This window comes from Euprymna scolopes, chromosome 46 (assembly GCF_053919585.1).
Source record: "Euprymna scolopes isolate OS-2025 chromosome 46, ASM5391958v1, whole genome shotgun sequence".
NCBI classification, from domain to species: domain Eukaryota; kingdom Metazoa; phylum Mollusca; class Cephalopoda; order Sepiida; family Sepiolidae; genus Euprymna; species Euprymna scolopes.
In genome coordinates, this window is record NC_136527.1 from 94,901,336 (window position 1) to 94,912,528 (window position 11,193).

Here is an 11,193-nt window from a genome sequence, read left to right on the forward strand (position 1 = left end):
AGTTGTGTGTAAGTTAGTTAACGAATTAAAAAACAAATATTAATTCGTGATAAACCTGTTCTTTCGGCAGCCTGTAAGATCTCATACAGACAGAAGGAGTGAAGAGTTGTATCAGCTGTGCGTCGTATTTTGCAGTTGAGATGTTCTTGATTGTAGAATGTAGAGTGTTGGCAGTGTGGCATTGTTGCCTCTTGTTTTTTTTTTAAATCACAAATACACATAGGATGAAGACAATTTTTAATAAGGGACATAATCTCGGCTAACACCGTCAAAGGGAGATAATTTTGCTAAAACAACCTATTTGATTTTATTTATTTTTCTAAATTTATACGATCTTTTCCAAATTTAGGATGAGTTCAAAAAAGAAATCCGGTTCCAGCAAAGATTCTTTTTATTTAGCAGATGCCAAACTTATTCCACGGATTCGGCAGGTAAACAACGCCATTTTTTTTTTAAAAGAAAACATTTTTATTTTTTTAAATTTCTAATCGTTTCTCGCGATCACCAACTAAAAATGCGAACACGTGTTCTCTTGCACATGTTTCGACATTAAGGATGTTTTCTTTTGTGTATGAATTCGTTCATAAATGAGAGTTCGTTCTTTTCTAGCATAGTGGCTCTTAAAAACAAAATAAAACCGCGGTGCTTTTATTTTATTTTTTTTTTTTTTGTATATTCACAATGACACTTACTTTAAAAAAAAAAAAAAAAAACACGGAAAAATCGGGAAACACTATTGGGACGGAATTTCGAAAATCATAATCCGGTACTAGTGCACTTGCTGATTGATCAGCGCTATTTTTTAAAATCGTATTTCCAATTTTAATAAAAGTTTTATGATATGTTGTTTTTTTTTATTCAATTGTAAGGTTAAATTATACAATAGGTACAAAATACCCTCCCCTCCCCATGTTAAGAATGGCTTTTTAAATAATAACGTTAATATTTCAGCACGGATCAATAAGTGCACTAGTACCCATAATCCTGAATTTCACATGAAAAGAATCGTATCTACGTATTCCTCGTATTTTTAAGATGATTATATCCAAAAATTACGAAAATCGATAAGGTAGAAAATTATTTATTAAAGAAAATAAACAATAGACTTTGATGAAAACGATCGTAAGACACAGGAGAGTTCAAAAGGGAGGTAATTTTCCGTTTTGTTTAAACAAGATAGCAGCAATTTTTCTCCTGCTAACACGATTAAAGTTGTTTTTTTAATAATTCAGTAATATTCAGGTAATTTCGACTGTATAATTTGGAAGGTGGTACCATTGTAACTTATTAGAATTGACAAGAAAATCAGTTGAGACCATTGTTTTTTTTTTAAATCTGAAAACTCCATTTATCGACTACAAAATCTCGTGCCAATTCTGTAGAAGCACCGAAAGTCTATACAGAACGAAGATGTCATATTCCAAAAATCACTTAAACCGATCCATTAGTTTTTTTAAACTAAGAAAATCCAAATTTATGATTTTACTACTAAATTGTTATTGAACATAAGGCTGATAATGCTTATTAAGAGTCGACAGATCAAGTTTTTTTTTATTTAATTGTTTTAAGCAAAAACGAGGTAAATATACAGATACGCTACAACAGAACACAGACCACTCTAATTTGTTTTTATATAGGTAATTGAGGTCGCTGACAACGAATCTGATAGTCAAACTTGGGGCAAATTTACCGTTTGCATGGTATTAACCCCTGAACCCACGAACTACTTTCCACTATTTTGTAGCTTCCGTTTACGTTACGAGCGCGGTGTTCTGTTGTAGCGTATCTGGATATTTACCAAAAACAATATTACGTACTTAATTGTCATGGCGAAAAATTTTCGGCGAAAATAGTAATAATCCAAAAATGACGAAAAATCAATGAGTAGAAAGTTATTTATAGTTCTAAGCAATTAAAAAAAAATTGGGTAAAATTGCGTTTTTCGGTGCAAGTCTATAAATGATCCACAAGTAATCTTTTTTACTATAAAAATCTGAAAAAAAATCTTTATAATGTACGTACTTGTCACTGCATGAAGATGTCATATTCCAAAAATCACGTAAATCGATCAAGTATTTTTTTAATTTAAGAAAATCAAATATTATGCAACATTTTATCGAAGAAAAACTTCACTCCATCTTGTTTTTGAATGATACACTGCTAGCGACACCTATTGGGAATGTTTGGAATATAAGATCAGCAAGGGGCAGACAATCGACTTTCCACACTATAGAAAAAAAAAACTTGGAAAATTAAGACATTTATAAGTTTTTGAGGATGTTGAAAATGAAAATAACGTTTAAAATTCCAGCAAACGAGTAGTTTCCAAGATATGAAGAAATGTTAGTTTAAAGAAAGTGAGGGATCACTTTTCTATAATAATTTAACGTATAATGATCACTCACTTTATGGCCACCACTAGTAAATGTAAAGCCCTGAATATGATAATGATTTCTGTTTCTTTTGTTTCGACAGTATTTGTCTAGTCATGGAAGAAGCAAAAGTTTTAGTGTTGGCACGATGGCCAGAGATCTGCAGTCGTCATATGGGTAAGCGAAAATCAAACTTGAATTTTTTAAAATTTTTTTACCATACCAGCGTATTAGATTCATCCTTTTTTTTATTTTTTTACATAGGAGTCACCACTTATCAAGGTCCAGAGGCCACTCGAGGATAAGGGTTAAAGAGTGCACATTATCAGAATCATAGTAATCGTCAGTAGTGGAGATTTGTTAAATTTGTTAACTTAAGTGGAACGGCTCATCAAGAACTTGTTTGCATTAGACTTGAAGATGGCCATAAATGATGACTCCCAAGTTAAAAAAAAAAAAACAAAAACAAAGGAGGGGTGGGGGTGAATCTGTTACGCTGGTATGGTCATGTGGAATGTGTTCCAAGACCTTGAATCTTTACTTAGTGTTTTTCCTTTTTGAAAACTACCTCCGCAATTTCCGGGACTATACTCTTGTGGGAACAAGATGTTTTTTTTGATTGGAATTGTTTCATTGTACCGTTGATTGGGTTGGCGTCTCAAATTATCTCTTGCAAAAAAAAAAAAAAATGCTTATTTTTGCTTGGTTGATTATCTCCCTTATGTAAAATTGTTCATGAACTCCTTTAGCGCCTCCTTTTAGGTGACGAGCTGCATGCCTAATCATTGAAGACGTCGCTTTAACATGACAGAAATTTAAGATTGAGATGTTGGCAAAGAATGCGTTTAGTCCTCTCCAATTGCAAAAACTTAGACACCAGGGTCAGAAAAAGGGATTGAGAAGTCAGTGCTCCCGAAGAGGGGCACTCTGATCTGCAAAAAGAGTCTGGACAGCCCTGTCGGGATTCTCCGGTAAGAGCGCCTCGGTGATTAGCAATAAACCAGCCGTTTCTCAAAGAGAGAAGGCAAAGCTTGGAAGGGTGGACCTCTTAGAACTGCACAGAACTAAACTTCTACTGCAAAATCGTATCCGGAACCGTATCATTACAGGAATGGTCTAATCTCTGTTGGTTTTGGGGGCCCAGCATAAATCAGTTTAATATGGAGGCAATTCAGACCCTCTCTCAAAAAGGAGGGGCAGGGAGGCACTCTGGAGTAGGTAACTACTGGGAAGACGGCCGAACAAAGACGTACTCTATTTTCATCGAAGCCTGACGTCATATGTCAGTAAAAATAGGTAAGGTAGGAGGGGTCCATTTAATCATGGCCGCATATCTGAAATTGAAAATTGTGAACCTGTGTTGTTGTCGTTATTATTGGCTCACAAGGAGCCTTCACATAGTTTCTCCTTGAAAACAGCCTGCGCTGTTCCCTGAAAGCTGAGTGACAACATGTCAGCACTCTCCATCTCTCTTGATAAGATTTGCAAATAAATTTGCATTATCCCAACAGCTGCTTACCATCGATTTCTCGTTGGCAGCGGCTATTGGTCTTCACTGGAATTTGAGTAGCTTTAAGCCTCCTCAAGGTTCCAATCAACAGAAACCAGATCATTACAGGAATGGTATGATCTCTGTTAATTCTGGGGGCACAGGATAAACATCCCTAGCCGAGGTAAGGTGGAACATGGTCAGCAAGATGCGACAGAGATATTCTTGTTAAAGATTTCCAGCTTCTGCCGATCAGCCTCATTGACCCTCATGCGTCTTTCAAACTTTTCTATTCAAAGTCAATCTTTGCTATTCGCACAGATCACCCGCTAGTCGTTGTTAAAACCTTAGTTTCCGCTAAATCAGCCACGGTCATTGTCTCGCTACCATAGACGAAAATCAGCCAGATGACAGGTAATTTGTCGTTATGATTTTTCCGACGTTTATTGTTTTGATTCTAATATTTGTGGCCAAGCGAAATCGTAAAATGCAAAGTACCTAATTTATTTTTATTTATACATTTAATTTTTTTCAGAGATTATAACAGGAAAAAAAGGACTGCATTCTTGAAAAGTGTCGAAAGAGGTTAGTGGTACATTTCCATTTTCTTTTTCTATCAGGATACGAATTGCATTTTTTGTAAATCATTAAATTTTTTTTATTTTCATCAGGATACGAATTGCACGCACTTTTTGTAATTTGAGGTGTGTGTTGAGCAAAAAAAAAAAATAAAAAGTGGTAGGCAGGCTTGAACCCGTGACGCGAAGGCAAAAAAGAAAGTCGAGGTGTGTGTAAGGGTGTTAATTGAGCCAAAAAAAAAAAATTGATATCAACCTAGAAATTTCTACGACTCAGCGCGGTACCTAAAGCACCTAACCTTCCGGTGATCTGGCAAGAACCGATGTGTCAACGTGATCTGTACACACGTGTATTTTTGTGAGAATATACTTTATTTCCTTATAATATATACTAATCCTTATTTAAGAAGCTCAGTGTAATTCCAAAAGGACATAATGTAAACATGTTATAAGGTATTTACAGCTTCTTTTCCAATTTTCGGATTTTTTTTCATGGATGAATTGTTGCTATTTCTTCTGATGAGTTAAGGGCAAAATAGATTCACTGATTGATATAATAATTAAGTGATTGATTTTGTGTTACGAAACACATACTCTCAAGAATTGCATAAGTCAACTTTTTCTTTTTTTTTTTTTTTTTTTTTTACAAGGTGGTCACCACTTATCAAGGCCCGGAAGCCACTCAGAGATAAGGGTTATTGCATGTACAGTACGTTAGTGTTGGAGATCTGATAAAGTGTCTTACTTAAGGGGGCAGTTCATCAGGAATTTGTTAACATTGGACTTGTAGACATCCAGGTTGTAGTCAGGTGGGAAACAGGCAACCGGAACAGAGTTCCACAGGTGTGCACTTCTAAGAAAGAAGCCTTGTTTATGGAATCTACGTTTTGATTTTGGCACAGATAAAGAGTGGGGCAAATTTTTGACAGTGGTTTCAGCTAGACGGGTGAGGGAGGGGGACCAAAGATTGGAGCTCAGACAAGCACCTGCCATGGTAGTAACGATAACACAAAGACAGGCTCGCAAGAAAGAGAAAAGGGCATCACCCAGTAGGCCACGGAGCCTATTTTGTACTCTGTCAAGGCAGGATAGGCTGTTTTTAGCAGCTCGTGCCCATGAAACTTTTGCTGTCCTGTTTATTATTTAATCGTTTACTTTACTAATCGTTTTCTTGTTACGAGTACTTTTACGGGTCTGTGTGTTTATCACCGTTCTTCCATATACGGGCGTGGGTGTGTCTGCATGCTCTTGCGTGCAGTTCACTGTTATATGTGTGTGTGTGTGTGTCAACATTTTTTAGCTTTTCTATTTATCTACCACTTACCTAACTTTATGAATATAGAATTATCTACTTTTTTAAATTTGTTTTGAATTCTATTGCGTAGCCTACGAAATCATTTGTAAGGATGAACCATCTTCGGAAGAGGCGGATGATTTTACGAGTCAGTTGGAAAAGAAGCACATTGCTAGTAAGAAGAGTGGTTTCCGGTAAGTATTACTGGTTATTGATTGATTATTACTGATTATTGATTATTTTAATAAAATAACTCTTTAACACTAGCGGGACCTGTAGAAATTCCACAGGGGACTGCTTCATATCTAATATATTGATGTTGGCATTCTGTAGATGTTCAGCGTGAATGGAGACGCCCTGATATTATTGTAGCTCTTTTGTTAAAACTGCAAAAGTGTTTATACATCGGGATTAGTGGCGCCAACTAGTTAAAAGTACTCTTTTGGCAAGCATGCATATAAAGAGCACTTTTTTTTTTAGTTGGTGCAATTACCCCTGGATTTGGTGCAATTACTCCGAAGTACGGTATGTAAATAACAAAGCGCTGTTTGCAATCTGTTTACATTGGACTTGCAATTTGTCATTTTGCAGAGGGAGGCAACTCTCGTTTACTAAGAGATTCGTTTACGTTTTCATTAAATTTTTGAGCGAGCAGCTATGGAACGTCGCAGACTGAGACACCAACGAGCGGCGACCACTCATCATCCAAACTCAAATCCTGTCTTCCCGTGCTCTATCTGTGTAAAGCAGTGTAGACGACGCATCGGGCTTCACAGTCATCAACGGAGACATAGAGTCAATTTTTAAAAAAAAATGGAGACATCGTCATCCACATGGATGGTTGGTTGTTTTTGTTTTACGGCATATCAACGTTTTTCAGGTTATTTAATGCCGAATCTAGTTATTTTGAGGAACGATTATTTAATGGAGTATATTTGTTTTTTAAGTCGGATTCTATTTAACTCATAGTTAGGACCCTAACAGGGTCAGAGTGGACCTGGGAGCAATGGCAATTAAAGGGTGGTTCCACACTCCCCAAGGCCCGCAAGGTGGGGGCCTCACCATCAGATATAGTTTTAGGTCATATCCAGGACCCCAGATGGATGGACTATCATAACTAACTAGCTAGCTTGTCCAATCAAATAACGACACTTTGTTACTGCAATACGATCAGGGGAAAAAAAACGTTATCTAAATATCTATCCAGTTATGTGTGAACTTGAAATTCTGATCTGATGTTTGGTTTTCCGTCTTCCTTCTCCAGATACAGTGAGGATTGCATCGATGCCGAAAGCGACACAACGGAGAAAAGCTTTTCCTCTGACAACGCTGATTACGTCATGTACAAGGTATTCACATTTTAACATCGACATTTCTTTTTGCGTTAACATTTCTTTATTGACTACGTGTATGTCTATGCAGTAGAACCTCGGGATACGGTGGCCCTAGGATACGTTGTTTTTTAGTTTACGATGTGGAATACAATGTTTTTCAAGCCCCTAGTTACGGTATTTGCCCCGCCTTACAGTGTTATTTATAATGTTATTTGATTATATACATGTGTATTATATATTGTACTGTATTTTGTGTTGTAATTTTTGATATGTACTTTTTTTTAGCCTCCACCATACGGCGATTTCACCTTACGATTCCAACCCGCGAACAGATTAATGCCATATTCTGGGGTTCTACTATATATATATACATATATATATATATATATATATATACACACACACACACACAGACATACATACATACATGTAGCCAGCATTGTATAATTGAAGAAACATATTTTCACATATATATATTACTAGCAAAAGTACCCGTCGTTGACTGGGTTCAAAAACAGCCTACAGAAAATGGACTCTGATTTATGAAAGTATGATAGGTTATCAAAAGGAAGGGTTGTAATGAGATAGCTTCGAATTTGGGGGTATCAAAACCAAAGCAAAATATGATGAAAGTAAACATAAAATAGATAAACCCCATAATTTGTTATACCATACCTGTTCACACTGAAACACTTATCACAATATTCTGTGGATCTATATTAAAAAACCTTGTTAAACTTTGTGACATATTTCCATTCTATGGAGGTCAAGCGCAAACGAACACCCCATAATTTTATTATACCATATTTCTTCAAACTGAAACATAATTATCAAAGTATACTTACGCAGATAGATATGAAAAGTCTTTATTAAAGTTTGTGCCTATTTCCATTCTATGGAGGCGAGGCGCGAACGCAGACCCTACAATTTTATTATACCATCCCTATTTAAGTTAAAACATACTTATCAAAGTATTATTATGTACATCTATATCAAAAACACTTGTAAACGTTTTTTTTTTACTTTTTAAATTTTTTATTTCCATACTTTGTGGACCAGGCGCGTATGCAGACCCCACAATTTTAATGAATCATCATTATGCCAGATCAAACATACCCATTCCTGTGTCTCGATACATCATTATATGTGAACAGTTTTCTATAATAGTCAACCATATAGGAGCCTATTCGTGACCAGACACAACACAGACGTTCAGGTTTATATTATATTATATATATATATGGAAATTTCTCCTTTTATATATACCAATCCTTTAATTTATGAAGCTCAATGTAATTACAGAGCATATAACAAATAAATGACAAAAGTCTATATTCCAAATTTTAAGATGTTCACCATCTTACCATTTATTAATGCTTTATTCTGGAGTTCTACTCTATATATATATACGTATATGTATGTCTGTGAATATATATATATATATATATAAATTATTTACTATAATAATTTTTTCCTGAGTTTTTATTTTTAATTTAAAATTTTTTTTTTATTTCTCATTTGCTATTCCTAACGTTTTCGTATTTTCCGCAGGACACAAACGTAATGAACAACTTCATGACCTCCATCTACCAGAATAACAAAAAGACGGAAAAATCCAGCAACGTCATGGAAGTACCAAATGAAACAAACGTTTCAAAACCGACATTACCAACCTCCACGCCTTGCAAGCGGGTTTCGTCTCCGGCCCCATCTCCGACCCTGTCGGTCCCTTCTGCTCTCACTGGCATGTCTAGTTCCTCGAAGACACCATCCCATCCACCCAGCCCTCATCACAAACCGTCTCTCACCCCTTTGTCCACACCAGTCGCCTCTTCCACTCCTTACATAATGAACCACTCTCCCATACATATGGCTTCTAACAACAAAAAATCCAATACTAATCGTTCTTATTTGGCAGATGATGTAAATTTGACCAAAAACAAAATGGTGGATGGAAATCGACTGAAAGCTTACGATTCCAAAAGGTTCTCAGCTCATGATGTAACCCCAACTCAACCGAATGAGAGGAGAAAGAATGCGACATCAGAAGTTGTCTCTGCCGTGAAGGCGTCCAAGGTTGGTATAATGTTCGGATTTCTATTACTTTGATCTTATAGTTTCGTATACATTCATGTCATGATTGTTGAGTTCCTTTGACCTCATCCCCCTACCGTCGATATCTCACTAATCGTAATTTTGCACGTGTCGCTTTCATGCAAATTATTATGATTGATAAGTATTGAAAATATTTGAGGATTTTGCTTCTGTTTCTGAATTTTTGAGATGAGGATTTGTTTTTAATATTATTTGGATTCTTTGGACTGCTGTTCTCATCTTGAATGTTATGGTTTATATAATCTCTAACCTTCACGTATGTCTTGTCGGATTCTGTAATCTTTTTGTCGAACCCTGGGAATCTTTCTATCGAACTCTGGGAATCTTTCTGTCAAACTCTGGGAATCTTTTTGTCAAACTCTGGGAATCTATCTGTTTAACACTACATTCAGATTCAAGTTTCTTAACAACAGCATCAGTGACAGTTGTTGCTGGCACGTATCGGACGACTTTTAGAAATTAACTTTGAAAATAACCTATCTCTGGCCAGGTCTTAATTTATCCATCTTTCTTAATTGATCCGTTTGCACTTAATGATCACAACTTGGATTTTTTTAAAATTTTGCACAAACATTAGTCATGGTAAAAGTAAATTTTTCACTTGTGAAAGGGGGACCCCACATGCTCAGCTTGTTAATTCTTATCCTTCAGGTTAGAGACAAGTGGTGAACTCCAATTAAAAACAAAGCCACTAATACTGCTTATTTATTTTTTTAGGATGCAGATGTTCCATCATCAAAAAGACCGAGATTGTCAGAACGTTCACGGCAAGAACAACCAGATAAAAATACACAAAGCAAAGGTAGGTTTTAAGATTAACTCTTAATAAAACTCTTTAGAGTAACTTTCAATTTGCATCTTAAAACGGTACACTTATATCCAGTCTATTGCTAAGGTCGTTGAACAAATGATTGGATCATTTTATCGCTCCAGAAAGCACCCAACTCCAGATACAAGCCTATATCTAAAATTTCAAGTGTGTAGACCCCAAATTGTCGAAGGAGTTTGGTAGGGTTGTCAACAGTCAAATTGTTGAACTTTGACCCCCTTAACAGCTTAATTTCTGGCCCAAAACCAATCACATAGATTTTCCCAAATCTCAGTACCCTGTATATCAAATTTCGAGTCTGTAGACTAAAAATTGACAGAGTTATTGCGTAGGGAAATGTACACAGACACGTTCACTTTTATAGATATATAGATTTGGCTTGTGTAAATTACATGATAAAATATTTGCTCTACTAATAAGAATTTTAGTATTGAACACTATCGGAAATATCTCTACTTTATTATTGAGTTTTAATTTATGTTATTTTTGTCTTTTTTTAGAGTTTGGATTTCAGATTTCAAGTACAACTTTTGCTGATGTTGGAGGTAATGAACAGTGTTTATTGGTACGTAATTATTTTACTTATTTCCATCTTTGTAGCTGCTTATATATATCTCTGACTTTTTCTCCTTTGATCTTGAGCAAATGGTACAATGGGGAAAGCGGTGGCTGGTTACTTTTAATACATCTAAAACCAAACTTCTATCTTTACATCATCAACACTCTGATCCCCATCTGGCATCAATTGAAATGAATGGCTCTCGTCTTGGGGAGGCTGCATGTTTTAACAAACTTCTAGGCTTGACCTTTACTCCTGATCTGAAATGGAACACATGCATCAAATCCATTGCCAAGGCCACTGGAAAAATGGTAGGATCCTTCTACCGCTCTAGTAGATATCTCACTCCTGATGCAATTCTCTACCTATATAAAAGCCAGGTACGGCCAACGATGGAGTATTATTGCAACATCTTTTTTTTTTTTTTTTTTTTATTCAATTTTCACTCCAAACAAGGCACAGTGCCACTTTGAAGCAGGGGGCTACTATTAGGGACTTAATTAGCTGGGTCATTATGAAGGGAGAAGAGTAGAAAGATGTTTGTTAACATTACACTTGAACTTCTGCATATCATTGCAGTTGGGAAAGCAGAATCCCGGAAGGGAGTTCCAAAGACCAGCAGT

General features: G+C 35.9%; 1 protein-coding gene across 1 annotated transcript; it reads left to right on the top strand.

The window, feature by feature from the left end:
- The first annotated feature begins 251 nt into the window (after window positions 1-251).
- Window positions 252-10,780, top strand: LOC145271118 (uncharacterized). Its single transcript, XM_080126657.1, has 8 exons — window positions 252-431; window positions 2,476-2,549; window positions 4,397-4,446; window positions 5,825-5,927; window positions 6,998-7,082; window positions 8,619-9,143; window positions 9,900-9,984; window positions 10,512-10,780. The coding sequence occupies exons 1-8, from the start codon at window positions 351-353 to the stop codon at window positions 10,763-10,765; spliced, it is 1,257 nt and encodes a 418-aa protein (XP_079982783.1). The 5' UTR covers window positions 252-350; the 3' UTR covers window positions 10,766-10,780.
- The last annotated feature ends 413 nt before the right edge of the window (window positions 10,781-11,193 follow it).

Bases quoted from the DNA above. Each gene is read 5' to 3' on its own strand.
- LOC145271118 (XM_080126657.1), top strand. From the start codon at position 351: ATGAGTTCAAAAAAGAAATCCGGTTCCAGCAAAGATTCTTTTTATTTA. The intron at 2,550-4,396 runs GTAAGCGAAAAT...AATTTTTTTCAG, and splicing joins GATCTGCAGTCGTCATATGG to AGATTATAACAGGAAAAAAA. The intron at 7,083-8,618 runs GTATTCACATTT...TATTTTCCGCAG, and splicing joins CTGATTACGTCATGTACAAG to GACACAAACGTAATGAACAA.